The following is a 26,833-nucleotide window of genomic DNA, read 5'->3' as shown; positions in this document are numbered from 1 at the left end:
TCCCAAAGACAACTTTCCTTTACCCAAGATTGGCCAACTGGTGGATGCCACTTCAGGGCATAGAAGGATGAGTTTCCTGGCTGCCTACAAGGGGTACCATCAGATAGCCATGTACCCCCCAGACGAGGAGAAGACTACGTTTATCACCCCAAAGGGTCTGTATTGCTATAAAGTGATGTCCTTTGGGTTGAAAAATACAGGAGCAACTTTGTAACGACCCCAAAGTGCGTATAGAAAGTTATCCTTATTTAATTAGGGGTTAATGTGTTTGCTATTGGAATTAAAGAACTATCCGTTGAGTTATGTCTTTGAAACTGAATTGGTGACCTTTACCAAACAATCTGAAATTTTTCCCTCCGCTCGAGCGAAGTAGTTGGCGCTCGAGCGTACTTTTGGGGTTTCCAGTAATTTTGCAGGCATACTGAAATTCTGGGAGAGGTGATTTTCCGCTCGAGCGTATAAGTGGGCGCTCGAGCGGGTCGCCTGGTTAAGTTTGATTCTGAGACACGTGGACTCATTTTTGATGTTCTTCTTAGTGTGTTTGGAATGTTCTTACCTTATTTTGGGTTATTGATTGAGATGTTAATATGATGGTAAAGTAAGATTGGATCAAAAACTTTAATTTGAATAATTCGTTTACGACCAACTGTCACTCTTTTGCCCTTTTCTTTTTCCACACTTGGAATTTGGATGTGAGGTTAGAACCATTGGAAATTTTATTTTTGGAGCTTCAATTTGGACACAAGAACGACCTAAAACGGAGTCCGGATGGGAGAGTTACACCTGTTTGAAGTTTTGGAATCTGTGCTGAGAGCAGGTCCGCTCGAGCGGGAATAGGGACGCTCGAGCGGGTTTTTCGGGACAGCAGCTTTAAAAACGGGATTTTAGATCATTTCTTATATCTTTCTTCTTCCCTCTTCCTTCTTCTTTGCCTAAGTCCGAAACCCTAACTCTCAAACCTTTGATTTCATCTATTTTTACCAACAATCCACCATGGATCGTGCATCAAGGGTGAAGAAGAAGTGAAGATCAACTTTTCCAACCGATTAGATTTTGGGACTTCGAGAGGATGCATTCAACCTAGCTTCTTTGCTTCTAATTTCGAGGTAGGGGGTTCTCTTAGCCTTGAATGTTTATGATTCAAAGTGATTTTGTTGGTACTTTGGGATTTTATTGACATTTTGGAATCTTGAGTTGATCATGGGATAGGGTCACTTATGGCTTTATGTTTATGCACAATTGGGGCTTCCACTCTACTTCACAAAGGATGTTGAATGTTTTTAGCATATTGGCATATAGTAATTGTTGATTCGGTGATTTCACTAAGAAAAGAGGAAAACCCCCAATTTTCTTGGAAACCCTAGGTTGATTAATGATGACAGCCAATGAATTGGCTCAAGTTTAAAGTATTGAAGTATATGTGTTCAAGTTGAATTGGAATTTGGGAATGTTGAAACTTATGTTTAGAATTTGCGAATGAACCTTGTTATAAATGTTGAAATTCATGCTATCATGTAAAGGAAAATTAGAGAAATAATCTATTAAGGATATAGATGATATGAACTTGGTTTTAGAATGTTGAAATAGGATTCAAGGATTTATTGTGAATTATGTGAAGTTGCAAATGGTATTGATGAACCAAGTGGTGCTGACTTTGTTGGATCATGTTGCATTGAATAATATTGGAAATTGAATGGTATTGTACTATGATGAATTGTGTAGGGTCAACTACAGGGGTGGACCAAGCATCTGAACACTGTGAGTAATAGTACTGCAAATGCACCGTAATTACCGTTAAGAAATATTATGAACAATATTCTAATCTCCGTGACCTAATATGTTGACCTGTGTGTTGATTGAGAACTGACGTGGACATTGAAAGAGTTAGCGCACATCGATATGATTCTGAACCTACTCCGTATTCTGAGTTATGGCTAATGATTACTGTCAATGTGTCGTCCTAAGAATTGCCTATACTTCTGTATAAAAATTGTATACAACTATTAACATTGTGAAGTTGGTTTATGAATTGGTTTGATTTACCTTCGGAGTATTGGTAATGTCAAGGTTCTGTTAATTACAAAACAAGTATGTCTATGTACAAAGAACCATGAGGAAATCTAAGCCCATCATTGTACCATATGTTTAGTTTGCTGTTGATAATTAATGTTACGACTCTGTTATCGGCAACGTTCTGTTAAGCTTATGTATCTATGTTTATTGATGTGATCAATGGGAATAATGTGCTTATCTGTATTAATCTGTTCTTATGTTTTCTGGTATGGAACAAAGTGCTGTACGGAACTAAGTGCTACACCTTGGTGGGAGCCACCTCTAGAATTCGTACGAGCCACCTCTTGAGTCCATACATCTGTTATTTCTGTTACCTACGCTTTATGCGTTCTGTTACCACGCTTTATGTGTTCTGTTACCCACGCTTTATGCGTTCTGTTACTACGCTTTATGCGTTCTGTTACCCCACGCTTATGTGTTCTGTTATTTCTGTTATTTTTGTTAGTTCCGTTATTTCTGTTATTTCTGTTAGTCCTGTTATTTCTGTTATTTCTATTATTTCTGTTAGTTCTATTATTTTTGGTGTTTATGTTATTTATGTTATTTTTGTTATTTTTGCTATTTCTGTTATTTCTGTCATTTCCGGACCCATGGTCGTTCGGCATCTGTAGGCCTATGGTTGTTCTGTATATACTGGGCTTAAAGCCATTCTGTTACGGAAATTGAACCCATGGCTGTTTTGGACATAATTACGGCATGTAGTTAATCATATGTATCTGCTGTTATATGTTTGATTATTCAGGTTGAATATTACATTATTTATGTACTGTTATTCACTGAGTTCGCTCATTCTGTATTTTGTCTGTTTATTTCTGTAGGTAACCAACCGGGAGTTCGGTCCTAACCTTAAGGCTTGTGTTTGTCTTGTCAACTTTGATGCGTCCAGGCACCACCTGAAGCCGTGCATTACGTATTGTTGCTGAGTTTTGATTTATGCTTTGAACGTCTATTTATGGTTGATTGTATATAATTCCTTCTTCATTAATATTTTTGTTATCAACCAATTTGTGGGGTTGAGTCGAGGCATATGTGTGTAAACTTTCTGTATAATATTTACTTAGTGTGAAGTTGAGATCCTGGCATGTTAGGAATAGCTCAATGGATGTTATTCTATGTATTTTATATTATTGAATGCTTCCGTTCAGGCCCCGTATGATATGTATAACAGGATTAGTGTCTGTTTTCGAATGGGTCATGCCCAAACTTTTAGGGGCGGGTTTAGGGTGTGACAAACTTACCAAAGATTGGTAACCATGATGTTCAGACACTTGATTGGCCGAACAGTGGAGGTATACATCGACGACATGGTCATGAAGATTAGGGAACCCAAGAACCATCTGGAAGACTTAAAGGCAGTCTTTGACATCCTAAAATCATACCGGCTCTGACTCAATGCATCGAAGTATGCATTCGGAGTTGGATCTGGTAAGTTCTTGGGATACTTGGTGACCAGAAGGGGCATTGAGACCAGCCCAGATCAGATCAAGGCCATCCTAGAACTGAAAAGCCCAACCTCGGCAAAGCAAGTACAGATATTGACTGGAAGGGCTGCAGCCCTGAATAGGTTCATAAGCCGAAGTTCTGACAAATGCAAACCCTTCTTCAGCTTAGTGAAGAAGGCCACTGACTTCTTATGGATAGGAGAGTGCGAAGTCGCCTTGGCTGACTTGAAGAAGTATTTGACTACGGCTCTAGTTCTCTCAAATCGAGAACCTAGAGAGGAGCTGTTCGTGTACTTGGCAGTCTCAGAACATGCAGTAAGTGCAGTGGTAATCCGAGAAGAAAAAGGGGAACAAATAGTTGTTTATTATGTAAGCAAAACCCTAACTGATGCAGAAACCAGGTATTTACCCTTGGAAAAGTTAGCACTGGCTTTAGTAATGGCTTCAAAGAAACTGAACCATTACTTTCAAGCCCACCAAATTGTGGTGCTAACTGAGCATCCTTTGAAGTCCCTGTTGTAGCAGGGAGATCTGACAGGCAGAATAGACAGATAGGCAGTAGCCTTGGGACAGTATGACCTAGAATACAGATCCAGAACAGCAATCAAATGCCAAGTCTTGGCCAACTTTGTGGCCGAATTCACTCCAGGAGCCATCGTACATCGGGCTCTATTGAGCCGAGGTGAACGATGTCCAAGAGAGCGAAAATGAGCCCAGCCGAAGGCAACAGAACAAAGGAAAGAAAAAAAACTCAGGCCCTACAGCATTTACACCGGCGACTCCTTTCGACTGTTTGTTGATGGGAGTTCAAACCGACAAGGAGCGGGGCCAGGAGTAGTACTGGTATCTCTAGATGGACAAATACTAGAACAATCCATTCATTTGGGGTTCAAGGCCTCAAACAATGAAGCAGAGTATGAAGCACTAATTACAAGACTAAAACTGGCAGCAGCATTAGAAGCAGATGAGGTGATAGTCTTCTGTGACTCTCAGCTTATAGTTAACCAGAAAACATGTGAGTTCGTAACCCGAGATGAACGTATGTCGACATACGCAAAGGAAGTAGACAGGTTGGTGGCCTTGTTTCAGAATTGCCGACTACATCAGGTTAACCGAGATGATAATAGTTACGCCAATGCCCTGGCCAACTTAGCTAGTGCAATCCAACCTAGAAAGGCAAGGACAATAATGGTCGACTACTTGTCGGGCCCGAGCATCGAACCACTGACCACAAAGCATGAAGCAATGTGTGTGGACATGGGACCAAGTTGGATAGACGCAATAATAGCATTTATGAAAGAAGGAAAACTGTCAGATGATCACAAAGAGGCACACAAGATCAAATTAAAGTTGGCAAGATTTAGTTTGACAGCAGAAGGACATCTCTACAGAAGATCCTGTACTAGACTCCTTTTAAGGTGTGTACATCCTTTACAAGTTGAAGATTTTTTATACGAAATACATGAAGGACTATGTGGAAGCCATGCAGGGGGCATATCACTTGCTCATAGGGCCATTACCTAGGGATATTGGTGGCCCTACATGCAGAAAGATGCAGAAGCCCATGTCAAAAAGTGTGAGAAGTGCCAAAGATTTGCACCTCTGATACACAAGCCAGCAGCAGACCTAAACTCAGTATCCAGTCCTTGGTCGTTCGCTCAATGGGGCATGGATCTTGTTGGAAAACTGCCCCAAGCAACTAGGCAAAGAAAGTACCTACTAGTAGCAACAGATTACTTCACCAAGTGGATAGAAGTTGAACCCCTTGCCAAGATTCGAGACGTGGACGTGAAGAGCTTCATGTGGAAGAACATCATCACCAGATTTGGGATCCCAAGAGCAATAGTTACGGACAATGGAACATAATTTGACAATAAGCTAATCTAGAGTTTCTATGCAAAATTCAAAATCAAGAATTTTTTTTTAACCCCAAGTTTCCCTCAAAGCAATGGACAAGCAGAAGCATCCAACAAAGTCATCTTGGATGGGATTAAGAAGAGGCTGCAAACAGTAAAGGGAAAGTGGGTGGATGAACTGCCAAGTGTACTCTGGGTATATCGGACTATGCCTAGAAGATCAACTAGGGAATTCCCATTTGCCATGGCTTATGGCACAGAAGCAGTCATTCCTCTAGAAGTCGGAATCCCAGGAATCAGAACTCAGGGGGTAGAGAATGAGACTAAATATGTATTATTTGCCCAAGATCTGGATCTGTTAAAAGAAAGAAGGAAGAGAGCTGCAATTCGATTTGCGGCATACCAGCAGCAGCATACCAGGGCTTATAACAAGAAGGTCAGCCCAAGGGAGTTTCAAGTCAGTGACCTCATCTTGAGAAAAGTCGTCGGCAACAAGAAGGATCCAAGAGAGGGCAAGTTTGGCCCGAATTGGGAGAGATCCTATAGAATCATCTCCGTATTGGGCAACGGGGCATATTGGCTTGAAGATAATGAAGGCAAAGAGTTGCCAAGGCTTTGAGATACTTGCAATCTGAAATTTTTTTATTATTAGATTTCTTGTTCTCTTTTATTAGCCAAAGTAATAAATACAATTTTAGCTTGATTTTTCTTATATACACTTGTGATTGATACGATACTTGACGAGGTTTCTGAAATACATACATAATGAGAACCTAAGTGGAACTTAAGTTCACATTAGGGGGCAGAGGGCTGAAAAATGATGCTTGAGAAAAATTTACAAGCTAAGGTTGGTTTAACACTTGTTGAAGTTAAAATTAAACCGAAATTATGTTTAACACTTGTTGAAATTTAAATTTACAAGTTGAAATTAAACCGAGATCATATTTAACACTTGTTGAAATCTAAATTTACAAGTTGAAGTTAAACCGAGATTATGTTTAACACTTATTGAAATTTGTGAAAAATTTACAAGTTAAAGTTAAACCGAGATCATGTTTAACACTTGTTGAAATTTAAATTTACAAGTTGAAATTAAACCGAGATCATGTTTAACACTTGTTGAAATCTAAATTTACAAGTTGAACCGATGTTACGTTTATGTAGGTGTCACGTGACGTTACGTTTATGTAAGTGTCACGTCACATTACGTTTATGTAGGATTTTGTAGAATACATTCATGTCTAAATAGGACTTGAGACTCTATAAAAAATTACACAAGACTTAACCTACCATAAGTGTCTGAAAAAAGACTTATAAATAAGTCTCCCTTAAAAAATCAATAATTTTAGAAAATTGATTAATTTATTCCATTAAGTGATTTAAAATTTTGATAGATATATATCAAAAAAATAGATAATTATATTACTAAATCTAATTCAAATTTAGATGTTATATCTTTTTGAGTTTCATAGCTAAATTCTTATCTTTTTTTAATTTTTGTATGTAATCATAGTGTATGAGAGAAATTAAAAAGAGTGTTGCAGTAATTATGAGAGAAGTCAAAAAGGTTTGTAGATTGGGAGAAATCAATAAATATTAAGGTTTGTTTTTTAAAATTAAAAAATTAAGATTAGAATATTAAAGCTCCCACAAAATTTGTAGATTAAAAACCCCTCTTCCTTTATAATATACTAGCATATCACTCGTGCTATGCACGGGTTGTATTTACAATTATCTATATATGTGAATTGCAATTTTTAAGTGTCTTTTTTTTAAAATGTCTTTTTTTTTCTTTTTTATATTATATTAAAGTTTAATATTTTGATAATAATCATATATGTTGGATTTTCAAGGAATTAAATATCTTTTTTATTTTATTTTATATTATATTAAAGTTTAATATTTTAATAATAATCATATGTGTTGAACTTTTCAAGGAATTCATATGTGTTGGACTTTTTTTCAAGGAATTTGTTTTATGCTTGTTCTTAATGCATTAAAGTGTTATTATGAGGGATAATAATCATATGTGTTGGGACTTTTCAAGGATTTATATGTGTTGGACTTTTCAAAAAAAAAATTATACTTATTTTTAATGCATTAAAGTATTATTATGAGAGAAAATAATCATATGTGTTGGGACTTTTCAAGAAATTCATGTGTTGGATTTCAAAGAATTTTTTTTGTACTTGTTCTTAATGTATTAAAGTGCTATTATGAGGGTAAGACTTAGGGGTTGAGAGTAATTAATAAATGCTAAGTTTTTTTTTTAAAATAAAAAAATCAAAAAATTTAGATTGGAAGATTGGAACTCCCACAAAACTTTGGGTTAAAAATTCTCTTTTACTTAATATATAGTATAGATATAGATTAATCCTACTAATAAGTTTACATTAACCCATGCTAATTTCTTAATTATTAATTAATTTAATTTATATATCAGCTATTAACCTAGCCAGTGAGGTCAGAGAGAAAGGAATCTTTGTTTTCTTTTCTTTTTTTTTTCCTTTTCCCAAAAAAACTTTCGCGCCAAGACACTCCCCCTCATTGGTCTAAAAATGGACCTGCCACGTCACCTTCCACTAGAGACAGGTTGCCTGCCGTCTTACAAATTTCACGTGAATACAGAAAAATTATTCACTCCGTTTGGTTTGAGTTTTTAGATTAAATTTTTTGAAAATTAATTTTTTGGTTAGAAATGACTTAGATTCCCAACTGGGGGTGCTGGGGTCGTTTGTGATTGGGCAAAAAAAAATTTGTTTTTTTTTTTTTCAGCCAACTCTAGGCCGACACGTGGCACTGAGGGTCGTCCGTACTGGGAGTCTGAAGCCTTGTTGTTTTTTGGTTCTCGTATTCTTTTGTTTTTAGTGAATATTTTTTAAATTTTAAACATTTTTTTTTACTTTTCTAGATGCACCTTAGTTAGATGTATCTAAAAAATAAAAAAATTGTAAAAAAAATCTTTTAAAAATTCACTAAATACCAAAAATATAAAAAATGTTTTTGTATTTTTGGTATTTAGTGAATTTTTAAAAGATTTTTTTTACAATTTTTTACTTTTTAGGTGTATTTATATTAGGTGTGTCTAAAAAGTAAAAAAAAAAAAAATTGCTTAAAATATTAAAAAACTTCAATAAAAACAAAAAAAGACGAAAAATAAAAAAGTAAAATTTTCTGAAAAGTATTTTCTGAAAAATGAAAACAAACAAGCTCATTAGGCCTCGTTTGGGAACATGCTAATTTAGTAACTTTTTGGTTATTTGGCTAAAAAGGTAGGTAAAAAAAACTTGTATGTTTGGGATGACTTTTTGGCTAATTACGAAAAGATGTGCAAAAAGTAAAGAGAAAAGAGAATCTTTGACTTTTTGGTATGAGTTGTTGGCTTTTTGACTAATTTAGTAACTTTTTGGCTAATTAGCTAAAATAGCCTCTTGCCAAACAAGGCCTTAGTTGTTACATTACGATTATTAATTATAATTTAGACAAAATGCTCGACGCCTCGAAATTTTGAGGCTCGGGTGCCTGCAAATTGTTTTTGCTTTTTTTTAGGTTGTATTGGTTTGATTTTTCATTTTTTTTTTCAGGGGTTGTTATGTATATGGGTGTACTAAAAAATTAGATATTTCGCACCAACTCAATTTGTTTAATTTGATAAGATGAATGAGTTGAGTTAGACTTGTTTGGTAATAAAATTGACTGATCAGTTAGACTATTAGTTAAAATTTGTTAATTCCATACAATTTTGCACGAATCCCTACTATATTTTTATTTCAAATCAGGAAGACTCAGAGGAAGATAAAATGGCTTTGATTTCCATCGAGTCTTCTTGATTTGAAATAAAAATATAGTAGGGATTCGTACAAAATTATATAGAATTAACAAATTTTAATCAGCAGCCTAACTGATCAGTCAATTTTATCACCTAACCGGTCCAACCCAATCCACACCTTATCAAGCTACATTGGCTGAGTTGGTACGGGATGTCTAGTTTTTTAGCACACCCTTACACGTAACCCACCTTTCAAAAAATAAATAAATAAACCAAACCAAAATTCAAGGCATTCGAACCTCGAAATGTCGAGACTTCTAGCATGACTGTATAATTTATTATAGTATTTTTTTTATATATATTTTTCAATCATCCAATATAAATTTATGAATCTCATTCCTTTCACCAATCACAATACTGTTGGAGTATCACAGGCTATGTTTGGAATGTTGGGTTTAGGCTATTTTAGTCACAAAAAGACAAAATAAACTAAAAAGTTAATAAGACAAAATGTCACATACAAATCATAATCATTTCGTTTTTTCTCTCACAAAATTCAAAAAAATCAAAAAGCCTATCCCAAACGGGACTTTTTAACTCCAAGCTAAAATAGTCAAAAAATCAAAAAACTAACCCACATCCCAAACGAAGACACAGTAATATTGCATCCCACTAATTTTTAGAAAAATTATTAATTGGTCCAAGAATGCCACGTGGTCATGCCTCTCACTCATCACAATTTACTATTTCCTCTCATGTTCCCGAGTCACCCAACACAAATTCATGGATCTCAACGTCTTTACCAATCATAACACCTTTGGGGCACCATATGGCAATACTCCAAGGGCAACTAATAACTTCTCTCAATGTTAGACCCGCAATACCAATCTCTAATGACATAATAAGCACTTATTGAACGATTTTTATGTTTTAGTGAAATTTTCAAGTGGTTGTGATCTAAAATTAGAGGTTCAAGACAATTTTTACCTCAAAACCAACCAATAACTTCTCGCAAATATAAGCAATTATTTATTGTCCAAAAATATTGACGTGGCAATTTTATAAATTAATCCAAACTATTCATTTGCGTGAAATTTACTTGGGATCCGCATAAGTAATGACTTGAATTGATTTGTGACAATATCACATAAGAAATGAAATATTTTTTTGTGAATACATATTACACAAATTTTTAAAGTAAATTATGATATGTTGTAATTCACGAATGATGTTATATTTTTATGATATATAATATTTTAAATTTTATTATTCAAAAATATTTTGATTAAAAAAATAATTACAAAATAAAACTTATTAATTTTTCATTTGTAAAAAATTGAACCAAATAAATAGTTGCATTTAATAATGAAAAAAATTACTTGCAGATGATAATTATAGAAAATAATTACATACATATATATATATGAAAAACTTTATAATTATAATTATTAATATTAATAAAATTTATAACTAATCTATCTATACTATATATTAAGCAGAAGGGGGTTTTTAACCCCAAGGCCTGTGGGAGCTCCAATCTCCTAATCCTAATTTTCTAATTTTTTAATTTAAAAAAAAAACTCAGCATTTATTGACTTCTTCCAACCCAACCTCAGCATTTATTGACTTCTCCTAACCCACAATCCCTTTTGACTCTCTCATAATTATTGCAACACCCTTTTCAATTTCTTCCATACACTATGGTTACACAAAAAAAATAAAAAAAATTTAGATATAGATCTCAAAAAGATATAACATCTAAATTTGAATTATGATTTAATAATATAATTATGTATTTTTCAAAATTTTAAATCACTTAATGAGACAAATTAATCAAAATTTCAAAATTATTGATTTTTAATTTACAAAATAAATTAAAAAAACTATTGACTGATTTATTTATTTAATAACAAAAATATTTCATAATCTCTCCCAACTAATCTCTCTCACAAATTTTTAAAAAAAAATATTAAAACTTGCATTCCTTTTCTCTTTCCCAAAAAATCAAATAATATTTTTTGTTAAAGTTGTAGATATCTACCTATATTTTATAGATAATTGTAAACACAATCCGTGCATAGCACGGGTGATATGCTAGTACTATATATTAAGCAAAAGGGGGTTTTTAACCCCAAGCCTAGTGCGAACTCCAATCTCCTAATCTAAATTTTTTAATTTTTTGATTTAAAAAAAAAAACCTTAGCATTTATTAATTTTTCTCAACCCCCAAATCTTACCCTCATAATAACACTTTAATGCATTAAGAACAAGCATAAAAAATTCTTTGAAATCCAACACATGAATTTTTTGAAAATTCTAACACATATGATTATTATCCCTCATAATAACACTTTAATGCATTAAAAATAAGTATAAAAAAAATTTCTTGAAAAGTCTAACACATATGATTATTATCAAAATATTAAACTTTAATATTATATAATAAAAAAAATAAGACATTTAATTCATTGAAAAGTCCAACACATATGATTATTATCTAAATATTAAACTTTAATATAATATAAAAAAAGAAAAAAAAGAAGACATTTAAAAAAAGGAAAAAAGAAAAAAGACATTTAAAAATTACAATTCACATATATAGTGTGACGCCCCAAATTTTTGGAACATCAAGGGAAATTAAATAAATAAAATAACTTAATAAACTAAAAAGTTGACATCTTAATAGGGTAATCCAACTCTCGTACATAACCAAACGATCAGAATATCAACGATTCAACAATGAACGATTTTACGAAATCTATTAATAACCACACTAATCAAGTGGATTACAAATTGAGAATGATTAAAAATATAGAACTCTTTGCAAAGAGATTTAAATAGAGCATATTGTATACAACCGGAATTTACGTCAAAATGATTAATTCCATCACCATAAATCTGAAATTGCTCCATGGATCTCCAAAAATAGCTTTGATCAAACTTCTAAAACATAAAGTATGTATGATTTAATAAAATCTACAATTCTCAATTTATTTATTTATTTTATAAAATACTCATTTTCACTCTAAGCACTCCCGTATCTAAACTTAATATTTCTACTCTATATAATTTATGAGAAGGGGAGAACTGAATGAATAAATGGTTGTAAAGAGCTCCCACACTCGGCTGATTTATAGAGGAAATGAAGGAATGAAAGAAGATTAAAAAAATTTAAAGAAATGAAAAAGGTTAAATGATGGAATTGGTGGGTTTTGGTGGCAAGTCAGGAAAGTGAGGAAACTGTGGGTATGTTGAGACGCCCCAAATTTTTTTTGAAATATCAAGGGAAATTAAATAAATGTACAGCATTTAAATAAACAATTTATTTAAACCATGGTATGAAATGATAATTTAGATACAGAGAAAATAAACCAAAGTAACACACGTGCATGGATTTTTAATTTACAAGATTAGACTGTCATAATATTAAATAAACCACAATACACTCATACATGGATTACTAATTTACTATATTTGATGAATTGGACCAACACAATTATTGATTTATTGATGTGGTCAAAATCTCCTGATCAGTATTTAAAATCCCCTCATACTTATAATTATACATACAATCCATATATAGTTATTGCAGTATCATTTTCAATTTTTCTCATACACTATGGTTAGTGATAAGATTGTTAAATTATTTTTATAAAAAAGTCTTTAAAAACATAATTTATTTATTAAAAAAAATATAAAAAAAATATAAATATCTATAATTATCCCGTGCATAGCACGAGTGATAGGCTAATTTATAATTATTTGCAAACCCTTTTATAGAGAAGGTATTGAGTGATTTTAGAGTATTGCTCCACACTACTTACAATTGGGCATTTGTGTATTTATCCATATGTCTTCTCAAATGAGACACAAAAATAATCAGTGTGTTTAGTTTGAGTTTTTTGAATTAAATTTTTTGAAAATTAAATTTTTTGGTTTTCGTGTTTTTTTCTTTTTAGTGAATATTTTTTAAATTTTAAACATTTTTTTTTTACTTTTTAAATGCACCTTACTTAGATGTATCAAAAAAGTAAAAAATTTGTAAAAAAATATTTTAAAAAATTAATAAATACATAAAAATACAAAAAAATGTATTAAATTTTCGTATTTTTTTTTGTATTTTGGGTATTTAGTGAATTTTTAAAAGGTTTTCTTCACAAATTTTTTACTTTTTAGATACATCTAAGTTAGGTATGTCTAAAAATTTTAAAAATTACCTAAAATATTAAAAAAATTAATAAAAACAAAAAAACACGAAAAATAAGAAAGTAAAATTTTCTAAAAAATATTTTTTGAAAAATAAAACCAAGCATGGTGATATAGAATTTATTGTTTTAATCAACCAAACTCCATTTGGAGTACCACATAACTTTGCCCATGGGGCAAAATATAATTTCTCCTTTTTACAGCGTAGATAAATAAAAAAATAATTGCCAAGAGAGAGGCCGTACAAAGGGCAAACAAGCGATGGAGATTTTTTTTTTGAAAAATGCTTGGGAGCATTAATTAGTGCTCCTACTAATTAGGTGGCAGTGGGTCCCGTTATTAATGATGTGATATTTTGATCTTGAAGTTGTATTTTTTTTTTTTTTTAATGCATTAGTGCTATTAGTGGTGATATTTTTAATGGGATGAATCATTGTTTTTTTTTTTTGTATTTTGATCCAACGTGCGATGGAGATTGATTAGTCAGCTAATGATAACACACAATTCCGATAGCCTCTCGTCGGATCTCTATGATGACTCATCATCAGACTCAGGATTAAGTCAGTAGTTTACAGTGAACACACTTCCCCATAATTTCCCCTTTAACGGAGAAATTACTGATAAGTCCATATACAAAGTTCAAGACCCAACTAATCCTCAAACAAAATACTTGTACCAATTAATCTTATGCATTTTTAATTGTTACTAAAAAAAAAATTTTTTAAAAAAAAAAAATTTACAGACATTGTTACATTTTACTACCGTCGGATTTCCGTCAAACGGTCGTCGGAGACTCGTCGAAATGTTCAACACCATCGGGAAGTCGCCGAAGTTTCGTCGGAAGTTCACCGGAGTGTTAAGAACGTTAATGGAAGTCGCCGAAATGTTCAGAATGTTCACTGGACGTTAAGAATATCACTGAAGACTCACCAGAATATCTAGAATATTGCTAGAAAAAAAAAAAAAAGAATAAATAGAGAAATTAGAGCAAAAAAAAATAGCAAAGCGTGCTAAATATTGACAAACTAAAAGGAAAAAAAATGAAACGACAAAAAAAGCAACAATGGGAAAAATATATGCTATTTTCAATTTTTGTAAAGTTCAAGCAATAATCTCTAATATTGATCAAATTGAAAAGTAAGTTTTGAAACTGTAAAATGTTCCAGTTTCAAAGTAAAAACCTATTAAACATTTATCCTTATGAATCAAACTGAAAAAACATGTTATGAAACTGTAAAATTTTACAGCTCTAAAGAATGTTATAAAACTGTAAAATTTTACAGTTTTATACCATGATTCATTCCAACACCAAAAAATTTGAAACTGTAAAATTTTACAGTTTTCACCGTTTGAAAATTTTCTCCATTAGAATAGAAAAACAGAAGTGTATAGCAGAGAAAATAAAAAAAAATAAATGAGAGATCAAAGGAGAAAGGCAGATATAGAGAGAGGATTGTACTCCGGCAACTATTTTTTGTTTAGATCTAGCCAAATCTGATGTAGATCTAAGTAGATCCACTCATCTTCTTCGTCAAAAATATATCATCTTCGCCGTCGGTGAGGGTGAAGTCACGAGTTGATTTCGATGGTTGGTGGTTTTCGATGAATCCCGATCAATGAAGAAAGACATGATCACCGGTAGTTGTCCATGACAAAAAAGATGAGAGAAAAATGCAAAACAAAAGAGAGGAAAACGTAAAGAGTCAGGCAAAAAACAGAGAGAGAGAGAGAGAAGAAAGTAAGACTTTTGGGTTTACTCAAAAAGTTACTGGATTAAATAGTATCCACATGTTTCATATAGGACCTGTGGGCAATTTCCCCTTTAACTAACCCCCATTGTGTTTTCACGTCCTTCCGCTACTCCTTCTCTGCTCTGCTTAATTAATTAAACAAAATTAAGATATATTATTCAACTTTAAAAAATTTAATATTTAATTTTCTTAGGCCTGTTTGATTATGTGGATTAAATATAAAGATTTGAAGAAAATATGTAATAATTAAAAGTAAAGATGAGATATAATATGTTATAAAATTTGAGATGTATAATATGTACTGTAAGGTCACTTATATTATATTTAATTAAGATAGAATATAAGATGAAATAAGATAAAAGTGATTATTTTTTTATCTTTGAAATGAAAAATTTCTTATATCCAAGGGGGATATACAATATTATGAGGGTATTGCATCATATATTTTCAGACTCCCTATCTTCGGAACAACCAAACACAAGATGTAAGGAGATAAAAAACACATGTATAACTCATCTTATATTATACCTAACCCCATCATCATATCCGTTCCTTATATATGGTAAACAATCAAGGCCTTAATTCTTAAAAAAAAATGTTTGGAAATTCTAATTGAGCACTCCTAATTCATCCTTAATGACATGAAACGGAGTATGTGATAAGAGAACTCACTCTTGTAAACATTGCCAGTGGAATGCTTTAAGCATTTCAGCAAAATACTACACAAATACAATTGTTTAAATAAAAAATTTCATTCACAATGAGGTGCCTCTTTATATCACCTCCTTTCATAACAAAATGTTTATTACTGACTCTAAATGTGACGAGATTTGTATATAAAAATTTTCCATTTGTACACCATTTTTAATCTGGCATTGTGCTAATTGTGCCTTGAATTAAAGACCATGAGAATCGTCAATAAAGTCCAACCACCAAGTGTTTACAAGAGATGGACTGTGCTTTCTATAACCACCATGGGGTCATTTTTATCACAGAACAATCAAAATATTGAAGAACATACATACACTCTTCTCCCTCACCTTCCCACCAAACAATCTATCATCTGTCTGCTCCCTGTGTTTAGATTCTCACCAGCTTTAAACAAATAAAAAAGCCCTAATTTGAAATGTGTCTTAAATTACAAGAAACAACACATTTCTTACAATAATGCATAGAAAACTTACATCCAACAGTTGGCAACACCCTGCTGAGTCTTTTCCCAGGTTCTATATTGGTGGGATTAAGGCAGGCAGCTCCAATTAAGTGTAGTTTAAACTTATTTCCATAACTTCACGGAGCTGTCATGACTTGCAGAGGCAACCATTCCTGTAACAGGTGACTGTGCTAAAGCTGCAATTATATTGTCGTGACCTGAGATTGTCATGCTCTTATTATCGGCCATGTTCCAGAGCTCCAAAGACTGCAATGGATAAAAATCAGAAAACCTAATAGCTATACTACAATCATATGTTTGAACATAGAGTCGCTCAAGTTAAAAACAGAACAATCCTTCAATGGGTGCATTACTAAAGAAGAAGGAAACATATGTATGATCATCATATGCAGCAGTAAAGAACATTATAATCTGTTGAATCCTAAGATTACTAAAATTATAGGAAAAGGAAGAGAAATTTCAACGAAATTTTATATTATTCAATGCAATTTTACTAAAGAAATTGTTGATCACGTGTCATATAAAATTAAACTAGAATGAACGCATGTACCCGCATTCCACCAATCACCAAGAGAGCTGAATAACTTGGATGAAAAACACAAGAATGGAACTGACTCCCATTGGAGCTAAGCTCATGAATGCACTCCCTTGAGGTTAACGACCAAACTTTCACGGATTCCTCACTGACAGATGCCAAATAGTCTCCGTTAAGATCCCAGCACAGGTAGTTTACCACTCCAGAGTGCCCCTGATTCCAGAAGGTACCGATGCCACATGAATGATTACATAATCTCAATACGCCACATGAATGATTCCATAATCTCAATACAGAACATAATCATCAATGGAATAATAGAAGACAAATACAAACCTGGAATGCGTGAGTTTGTCTATCAGTTTCGACATCAAAGATGGACACCACCTTATCTGATGCTGCTGCCAGTACATGTCCACTTATTGGTTGAAATCTCACCTGAGCACTGCCTCCTTGCTACACCAAGTAACAGATAATCAAAAATCAAGGTTAATACAGTGCAGCTTCAATAGAAATTTGGAGACATGTGAAAAACAAAAGAGAAGGTTACAAAATCCAACCTTAGAAACACGAGCGCAAGTGAATGGATTGATATTCCAATAGCGAATTTCATTGTTACTATCGCAAAAACAGAAAAGATCGTTCTTCTTGGGATGGAAATCCAGGGATATAACATGATTAGGGTGCCCGGTGTACGCATTTAAACAATAACTTGGCTGCAAAAATAAGCCCAATAAGTGTTTGTGGTGGTAATGATAAATAAATACAAACTTCATACATTGCAAATTTTAGGTTACCAGAATGTGAACAGCAGACACGCGGCTTGTAAATGCAAGAATTACAAAGATTATCATAAAAGAGAGGGTAGAGACAATTACATTAGCCGCATCCCACAATCGCACAGACTTGTCAAATGACGCTGTTGCTAGCTGAGACGAATTTGGCCTAAAACGTACATCTGTAATCAAATATTGGTGTTCTTCCGGTGTGGTTTCTGTTTTCAGTGTATCCATACTCCAGAGGACAACCTGATGCATGTAACAGGAATAATTGACCATAATGCCATTTGGATCAGTGCTTCTTATCTATGCTAACATTACTTTTACTCTAAGGTATGCTTATTGAAACATTAGTTCAATCAGTGGCTGGAACTAGCAGACACACGCACCACAAATACATACACGTAACTAACGATATTGATATAGATCTTAAAGGAGAATATCCTTTGTCACAATGCCAAATTTATGCATGTCATATATCACTAAAGTGAACCGTTGTGTCCAGCCTGGCAACTGTAGTCTTCAGGTATTATATTTATTTTTTAATGTATGTATTTTACCTTCTTGTCATGTCCAGCACTAGCTAGCAACTTCCCATCTGAAGAAAAATGACAGCAGGTAACTTTATTCCTTGTCCTTATACAACCAACTTCACCAAAGGAAAAACCTGAAATGGAGAATTTGACCATTTCTTAGTACCATTCAAACAGTTAGGCCAAACATAGCGCACACAAAATACAACAATTGATTACCCTTAGAAGACTCTGTTTTATGCTCAGTAAGACCTGGTTTTAAGGTGCCATACAGATCTCTTCCCTCTCCTCCATCATGCGACAGAAATGAATCCATATTATCATCCAGAGAACCGACATCTCCAAAATGTTCTATGTCTTCCTGCACTAATAATCAATGTTTAGCTTCATGTTACTCAGAAACTTCATCAATGAGACAGATTCATTAAATACAGACTTCACACTAAACAAAATTTTCTCAATGTTACAACTATGTTTTTCCTAGTTGAGAAACGGCACATATTGAGAAGAATGCACAAAATCAACAGATCAAAATATACCATGGATATTAGACATCCAAGGAGAAAACAAATTACAGTTCACCATGCATATGATGCTAGTTTGAGAAAAAAGCACTATGTATATGTGAAAACTTAAACGGGCATACCAACTGATTTGTAGACGACGCAAGACCTCCTGCTCCGTCTGACCCATACATCATCAAGCTTTTTGACACACTGTTGACATGCTGCAGACTAGTTGCGGTAGTAATTCCATCACCCGGTGTGTGAGTTGATGGTGGAGAGTTTGGTGAGGGGCCAACTGTATTTCCTGTACCTGTGCTGTTGGCAGGTCCAGAAGAAGAGTGTTGTTTCCTTTTTCGATTATTCTATGTCATGATAAACAGCCGTTGAATACTTATCAGTTTAAACACAAAGAAAGAAAGAAAAAAAAAATGGCAAAAGAAATTGAGTTGTCATTGCAAACATCATATATTAATGGACGTCAACCATTCAAACCCTTAAAAGACTTCCACTAATTAAATTTGCATGAACAAGTACTACCTGTTGCAGTTGCTGCTGCTGCATCTGATCCTGTTGTTGAGAAGAAGACTGTTGCATCTGAGCCATCTTCATCTGTTAAATATCCACTAAAGAATCAGATGAAGGCATTTACATACCTTCAAAATTAAAATAATGTCCCCAATCACCAAATAATACCAAAGTAACAAAAGGCCATATGCAGTATCAGTGGCAATGAATGAAGGCTATCCCGTATGTGTTCATAGAAATAATAAAGGAAGAGATAGATGGAAGTGCTTATAACTCATTTTGGAAGATATCTCTGCATTTACAAAAAAAAAAAAAAGGTTTGAACTATAGATACACTTGAAACCTGTTTCCTATCTTTTTGACAGTTACGGAAAAAATAAAAACAGCTAATTATGATGAAATTGGTTTGAATATTTTACAAGTATCGCTACAGAAAGTTTTAACCATTTCACATGTCCAGCTAGTATTGGTAAAAAGCTGTGCTGGTCAGAAGAAAAATATAAAAATAAAATAAAGACTAGCCAAACCTAGATAAATTTAGATCCAATCAAATAAAAAGATATACAGTTCCTATATCCTAAATAGACAAGAAGATGCATTGACGTAGGCTTTGAAAGGCTAAGACCAAGGAAACATGAGCTCAATAATGTATTAACCCAATCTCTTCTGAAGCCCCACAAAAATACATACTGAAAAATACTCTCAAATACATAAGTTCTTTTTGTTCTATCATATACAGTCTACAGTGCCTATTGCCAAAAACTACAAAAATGCAAAGCAATGGAAAATCACATTCTCTTCCCCCCTTTTTTTTTTGGTAACAGTACAGACAACATTCTCCAAGTGCAGATTGTGCATGATAATAAATACAAGTGTAGAAGAGATAACGAAGCAAAAAATCTTTTAAAGATCTCCAATGTACGAATGTAATATCCCATCTGTCCACTTTGCATGTGTGTGTGCGCTTCAAAATGACAACCTGGCAAAAAAATTCTTTAGTAATCTCAAGAAGATATTCTAACCTTCGGTGAATTTGATTGTGCGGGAGAGCATATAGATCCATCATTTCTTGTGGGTTGACCATCTTTAACGTTCAAGCTACCCCTTGGCAAACCAGAAAAACCAAAGTTAGGTGAACTTCCAAGGTTGCCTTGTGCTAAGACCTGCTGTTGTGGTGATGCCAAAAGAAACTGGTTTTGGGTCTGTAGATTGGGCTTTTGTACTTGTAAACCTAAACTCGGTCGTAACTGGTCAATCCCCTGGATAACATGTCAGGGATAATAGTCAAACACAAATGCATTACCAAACTGAACTTACCAAGAATATCTAAAATAGAAAAGGTCCTGCATAACTCACAGTTAGAGGCCAACCCTTCAATGGAAGACCAGTGACACCTTGATTTAATCCTGAGAAAATGGAAATTATGAGGACTATTTAATATAAAGCAGATGATCCACCCGTTGATTTCTAATTAAATTCAGCTGAATGACATGGCTGACAATTTTAACCTAACTGGGAAAATATTAAAATGAACTAAAAAGTTATTATCTCTGCAGGCAAGGTGGAAGATAGCATTCCAAAGAAGAGTAAGTCTTTTTTGACTCGTACTTGAGTAGAATAACTTTTAATGTGACTTCAACACGAATTTCAAGTTTAATAATATCTGTGTTGACTCTATAAGAAGGGATTCACTTTTTCACTCCACCTTGGCTTGTGGAGAATTCAGTTGTGATGAAAGCTTTCCAGATACTATGGGTTGGTTAGGTATCAGAGGTGTTTAAAGTTCATTTTGTTACCAACTTACATAATCATGTTAAGAAGCAGGAACCAGTAATTCTACTGCTTATTCCCAGATCTTGTTGAAGCTCATCATTGGTTATGATGTCAGTATTAAATCATTTTCTGTTGCTGTTCCAAATTCATTGGTTATGAAGAATTTCATGGCGTGAAGCAATCACTTCAAGCTGTTTCTCTATAAACAAGCGAAACAAATACACATTGCAAGGGCCTTAGGATTCGACTTTCATTGAATATTACTGATCCCCCCCTTTCATTAATTTTTGCTTACAATCAGCCTTCTTTAGTTTGACGACCTGAAACCTGATAGGCAGCAGACTCCTAAACACAGAGAAAGATGGTTTTCAAGTTCTAAGCACTTGACTTGGAAGTGACAATTCCTCTTACTTTTTCCCCCTTTACTTCCTTTTATTATGAGCTTTGCATTTTACAAAGCAGTTCCTTTTTTGTTCTTTCTTGTTCTTCTCTTTGTATCCTTGTTGCTCCAAAAGCTTATTACCCAACCTCTGTATTAGCACCTAGCTTTTAATAATATCGTGTACCATAATAATCAAAAGAGAAAACAAACCAGCTCCCTGCATTTAATAAATGGTAATGGTATAGGTGCTCAAGTGCAACATGCCATTCTCTCAGGCATGTCACAAACAACTGCATTTTTGCCTCCGCCATTCTTTCCATGTGTATGTCATTCAGCTTTCCAAGCTCCAGTTGTACAACTAAAGGAGGCAGTTCACATTGAACAAGATCAACATTTCTTGTATGCAAATCATCATGGCAAGACCCAGAATGCTTGAGCCATCACAATTGGAAAGGAGGTTCTCGTTACAAAAGGTAATTTAGTTATCTCATGAGAAGTATCTTTCCCTGTTACGTAAAGTCAATCATCATGATTCATGTCTAGTTTTTTCTTTATGCCCATTCAGGCAGAAGTACTCTCTCTCTCTCTCTCTCTCTCGTGCGTGTGAGAGTGTGCCGGTTTGTGTTCATGTTAAGCCACGTCCAAGGCACAAGTGCTCCTAATGTCCAGTCCCTAGGCCATCTCTATGGGTCCTAATGTGCAAGAGCTCCTAATGTACAGTACAATACCTAGGCCATCTGTATGGGTCCTAAGGAGCAAATGCTCCTAATGTCCAGTATCATTGCTCTACTTTTGATAAATGAGTTCCAATATGCTTTAACTCGCTGTCATACTTAATTTTATTTGCAATGTGAAATTTGTAGACACCTTGTCTAGGATCCATCAAGTTCTCAAGTTTCCCATTTAATTGTGTATGTAACGAAATTGATTGGCATCGGTGGCATTTTATCATTTTATGGTAATTAGTAAAATCTGAGGACTAAGAAGAATGCTAGTTAAGAAGGGGTGAACTTCCAAACAAAGCATCCATAGTAAGTCAATTTCTATTATAGTTAGCCTAAAATGCATAGCCAGCTGACTAGAACTATTTGAAAAGCAAATATAGAACCAATATAATTCCATTTTTTTGCAACAAAAATATCACTCTACTAAGATATTCTGTTCCAGAAGTTTTGCAATTTCATTAAGGAAATTGGAAGGAGGAAAAAAAGAAACTTGTACACAAATCAACATGCCCTTAACAAACTTTTATTTTTTGACAAGTAACATGCCCATCACACACTAAAAAAGAAAAGAAAAAACTACATCCATATATTATCAATTACGAATAACTGTATGCTTATATACTATAATTACTTCATTCTGAAGGATTTGATATTGTACCTGCACCACCAAGTCCAGACTTTGGTTGTAAAATTGCTTGTCCATATATCGATGAAGGATCCATTGGCAAAGACTTCTGAGGTGTGCCCAAATTAACTTCTTGTTTGATGTCCTACAAATTTCAAAAGGATAAACAGCCTGAGCATGGTGAAATGCTTGATTATATAGGGACAATTCACAAAGTGCAACTGAAAGAGTACTGTCAACGTAGTTACAGTGGTCAGTGGAGTTCGTCCCTGAATTTGCTGCAAACCCACAGACAAGCCAGAATTGCCTTGTGCCAACTGGCTGAATCAATCAAAGGAACAAGAGAATGAATGACCTCAAACTAGGTAAAAGGTGCAAGTAAAAAAAATTGTGTTCAAGTAAATAACTCCTAAAAACTAACCCACCCTTGATGATTGGTTGCTGACTTGAGAAGGGCCATCCTATTGGCATCAATAATAGCTGGAGAAGTCTCTGAATCCATTGAATGCGGGTGTTTCATTCGTTCTTCATACATTTTCATAGCCAAAACACTGGCTGATGGCTGGCCCATCATTCCTTCGGAGTTCATAGCATTGATAGGACCACCAAGCGGAGGATGATTAGGGTCCCTTCGTTGCAACTGAGCATTACGCTGTTGGAGGAGTTGCAACTGCTGCATTTGCAGTTGTTGGTGCTCTCTTGCTTTCATTTGTTGTGTCTGATTTTCATTTCAAGAAAAATAAAGGAAAATATGTCAACTGAATTCTGCAAAAATATAATTCAAATCAGGATTCAACTAGTAAGAGCGAAAAAGAGAGAAATTCAAAAACACCTCTATGTAAGCTGCTGCAGGTTCAGAATGTTTCTCATTTGTTCTTGCAATGAATATATCCCAAAAGACAGACCACCATTCGAAAAGAAATCCCCCAGGTGCATCAATAGCTGCAAATTCAAATTCTGACTTACTACCCAGATGACTCGCAGAGTTGCAAGCTTAAATTTTCAGATTTATTTAAACAATTTTAATCAAATATTGGAACAATAGCAATGTTCTATGGATAAATTACCAGTAAACTTACATCAGAACTCAGTAAAACCTACTAATAGACTATATAAAATAGCATTAAAACATAAGATGTCAACAATTAGTCACAAATATTACCTACTGGATCAGTGGCGACTTTCCCTTCAGTCATGAAAGCTTTTGCAGAATTATGCAATTTTCTTTTCAACAAATAGTCATGAATGTAAACATCAAGCCTGGAACAAAAGAGCCAAAGAAACAGAAGATCGATCAACAAGTTTAAGCTAATTATAGTAAGACAATGCTATGTGGATCCAGAGCAAGTCCCCCACCCCCAATTCCTTAGAATCTAGTAACCAATTCCCATGCTTTGCTTAAACAAAAACAGGGTATAGCATTGAATTAAAAAAGATTCAATTTTCTTTCTTTTTCCTGCAAATGGAGTGAAGTGAAGCTGATAAAAGGAAACAAGTCAAAATCAAACGTACATCTTATCAGCTTCCCAATTACTCTGCGCCATGATTTGGTGCAATCACCAACAATTACAAAGCTAGAAACCAATCACTATGCTTGTCCCCAATCAAGTCCTACAGATTCAGATCTCTGTTAAAAAGCAATTCAATCTATCCAATAATAAATCAAATCACTTAGATAGCAAGTCCTCGTAGTAAAATAAGATAATTCAAACTGCACTCATCAAAATTAAACTCAATACATACCAGTCCAATAGATCAAGGCCTGCATTGCCGATCCAAACAAGATCTCCACGTCACAAACCCTACTTCAAACAAAATTAACAAAATTCAGAAGCGAGAACAAACTCCCCGTCATAATTATTACAAGATTGAAAAAAAAAAAAAAACCTTCAATGTGATAGCGATCTGGATTCACGAATACATATAGCACGTCAAAAGAGTTCGAATTTATCATGGTTTTAACTCGTGAAAACTTTGATTCTTCACTTGAAGTTCGTAGATTATAAATTGAACTTAAATAAAAACACCTTCACAGTCAACAGTACAGATAATCATAGTTTATAAACCGATCGCGATCCCAAATATTCAAGCCTATATGTGTATATGCAGTAGTACATCTGAAAACATAATTCCTATAAACACCAGCCAAGAAAATTAAACAATTCCCGAGAAAATTGTGGATTCTGACTGACCTAAGCCCCAGCTTCAACCGATAAAAGCGTAGAGAGATAAAGCGAGGAGAGAGAGAGAGATAACAGTAGGCACGGCGAGGGCGAACTTAACAGGGAAGATTGTCAGAAGGTCCGAAAACCTGAGGTTCGGAAAACAAGTACCTGTCCCTGCATACATGTTAAATTTGTTGGCTCGGTTTTAGGTTCGGGTAAGAAGCGTTCGACAGTTAGTTGGTTCGTCATCGTGGTTCGGATGATTACGTATACGCATTAAATGTCGAACGACTTCACTGAAGCGAACGGTAGGTCGCGTGTATCGTCCGCCGAACGCGTGCGGGGCTTGGCGTGGAGGCCAGCGAAGGTGCAACGTGCTCGATCTTTAACCAGTAGGGCTGCAACCAGGACCATTTTATATTTTAATCGGCTTAAAATTACCTGATTTTCCTTGCAAGTTTGATAATTACATGAACCTCCACAATAACTCTTGAAATGTCACTATCCTCGTCCTCTCTCGCTCAGTCCTCCACCCCTGCAACCCCACATCACTGCCAACCCCATTCTGTCCCTATCCCAACCCTTGCGATTTTCTCTTATGAGTGTTTTTGTTTGGAGGGATTGAAAGAGAGAGATTAGAGCATCTCCAGCAAGGCTAGTTAAAATAGCTATTTAAAATTTCACTTTACTATTTTAGCTAGTCATTTTTTTAATATACACTCCAACAAGGCTATCTACTTTAGCTATCTTCTATTAAAATATTCTTATACTTTAACTACCTTCTTTCCAATCTAAAAAAAAAAAAACTAACTTCTTTCAAATTATTATTTTTTTCATTCTTCTAAATATAATTATATTTTTGTGAAAGTTACATTTTTCTACTATCGTATTTTTCAAATGGTCATATTTTTTCAACGGTCATATTTTTGTAACGGTCATATTTTTCCAACGGTCATATTTTTTCAAATTTTTACAACGGTCATATTTTTACAACGGTCATATTTTTCCAACGGTCATATTTTGCAACGGTCATATTTTTATACTTTTCTATTATAAATAAGACATTCCCTATCATTTGATCTTATCCTCAACTCAATTTTCTACTTCATCCAAACTTCCATATCTCTCTCTATGGCTTCCAATTCTCTTTATGATATGCTTGTAAATGACTCTGACTTCTCCGAATCTGATGATGATTTGGAGATGCTCAAAGCTATTACTATGGATAAAGAACTACTAGATAGTGAAATAGGATCAAGCTCACGTCGTGGTTCTGTTCGAGGTCGTAAAGTCATTCATCGTGATCATATTCAAGGTCATGAAAGGCTTTTTCTCGACTATTTTGCTGAATCGCCTGTATATCCTCCTGAGCTATTTCGAAGGAGGTTTCGGATGAAGCGTTCACTTTTTCTTCGAATTCAAGCTGCAGTAGAAGCGCACGATCCATACTTTCTTCAAAAAAGAAATTGTGCTGGAAAGCTTGGTTTGTCTTCTCTTCAGAAGATAACTGTTGCACTTAGGATGCTTGCTTATGGAGTAGCCGCTGATTTTATGGATGAATATGTGAGAATTGGAGAAAGCACTGTAATAGAAAGCTTAAAATATTTTGTTAAAGCAGTTGTTGATATTTTTTCTAATGAGTATTTGAGGTCACCAAACAGCAATGACATCGCTAAACTACTAGCGGTTGGTGAAAGTCGTGGATTTCCTGGAATGCTGGGGAGCATTGATTGTATGCATTGGAAATGGAAAAATTGTCCGACTGCGTTGAAAGGTATGTATACTGGTCACATTCATGAACCAACAATTATTTTGGAAGCTGTTGCATCATATGATCTTTGGATTTGGCATGCATTTTTTGGATTACCTGGGTCTCATAATGATATCAACGTGCTAGAAAGGTCTTTTGTATTTACCGAACTTGCTCAAGGGCGTGCTCCTGCAGTCAATTACACCATCAATGGTAATGAATATACAATGGGATACTATCTCGCCGATGGTATATATCCACAAT

General features: G+C 34.2%; 2 protein-coding genes and 1 long non-coding RNA gene across 6 annotated transcripts; 1 reads left to right on the top strand and 2 right to left on the bottom strand.

The window, feature by feature from the left end:
• The first annotated feature begins 5,579 nt into the window (after nt 1-5,579).
• Nucleotides 5,580-5,990, top strand: LOC145806950 (uncharacterized). Its single transcript, XM_082904820.1, has one exon. It carries the CDS (start codon nt 5,580-5,582, stop codon nt 5,988-5,990), a length of 411 nt encoding a protein of 136 aa, XP_082760946.1.
• A 7,924-nt stretch (nt 5,991-13,914) lies between these two features.
• On the bottom strand, nt 13,915-15,219 carry LOC145807467 (uncharacterized). Its single transcript, XR_014350585.1, has 2 exons — nt 14,806-15,219; nt 13,915-14,284 (listed from the first exon to the last, which is right to left on the bottom strand). It is a non-coding gene; the product is annotated as an uncharacterized LOC145807467 (long non-coding RNA).
• Nucleotides 15,220-15,958: 739 nt separating this feature from the next.
• LUH (LEUNIG-like protein) lies at nt 15,959-25,209 on the bottom strand. Of its 4 annotated transcripts, none has more exons than XM_082905698.1 (20): nt 24,847-24,974; nt 24,542-24,681; nt 24,398-24,456; nt 24,167-24,265; nt 23,817-23,914; nt 23,487-23,596; nt 23,080-23,372; nt 22,903-22,975; nt 22,688-22,799; nt 20,506-20,555; nt 20,172-20,408; nt 19,162-19,233; nt 18,765-18,986; nt 18,338-18,479; nt 18,146-18,252; nt 17,685-17,834; nt 17,367-17,522; nt 17,143-17,262; nt 16,822-17,019; nt 15,959-16,517 (listed from the first exon to the last, which is right to left on the bottom strand). In XM_082905698.1, exons 4-20 carry the CDS (start codon nt 24,196-24,198, stop codon nt 16,374-16,376), a joined length of 2,316 nt encoding a protein of 771 aa, XP_082761824.1. In that variant the 5' UTR covers nt 24,199-24,265; nt 24,398-24,456; nt 24,542-24,681; nt 24,847-24,974; the 3' UTR covers nt 15,959-16,373. The 4 variants fall into 4 exon arrangements, with proteins under 4 accessions (XP_082761824.1, XP_082761825.1, XP_028120283.1 ...); XM_082905699.1 differs by having other exon boundaries at nt 24,398-24,459; nt 24,847-24,958; XM_028264482.2 differs by lacking the exon at nt 24,542-24,681 and having other exon boundaries at nt 24,847-25,209.
• Nucleotides 25,210-26,833: the final 1,624 nt, after the last annotated feature.

The sequence above is a fragment of the Camellia sinensis genome, chromosome 14, assembly GCF_055761805.1.
Source record: "Camellia sinensis isolate YWXY chromosome 14, ASM5576180v1, whole genome shotgun sequence".
Taxonomy (NCBI): Eukaryota; Viridiplantae; Streptophyta; class Magnoliopsida; order Ericales; family Theaceae; genus Camellia; species Camellia sinensis.
Note: the sequence above shows the minus strand (reverse complement) of the source record. Positions and strands in the feature narration are given on the sequence as shown.

Coding starts and splice junctions, on each gene's coding strand:
- LOC145806950 (XM_082904820.1), top strand. CDS start 5,580: ATGCCTAGAAGATCAACTAGGGAATTCCCATTTGCCATGGCTTATGGC.
- LUH (XM_028264482.2), bottom strand. CDS start 24,198: ATGGCGCAGAGTAATTGGGAAGCTGATAAGAT. Junction 23,915..24,166: donor AATTGGGAAGCTGATAAGAT/GTACGTTTGATT, acceptor CTTTTGTTCCAG/GCTTGATGTTTACATTCATG. Junction 18,987..19,161: donor AGCAGCAGCAACTGCAACAG/GTAGTACTTGTT, acceptor ATCATGACATAG/AATAATCGAAAAAGGAAACA.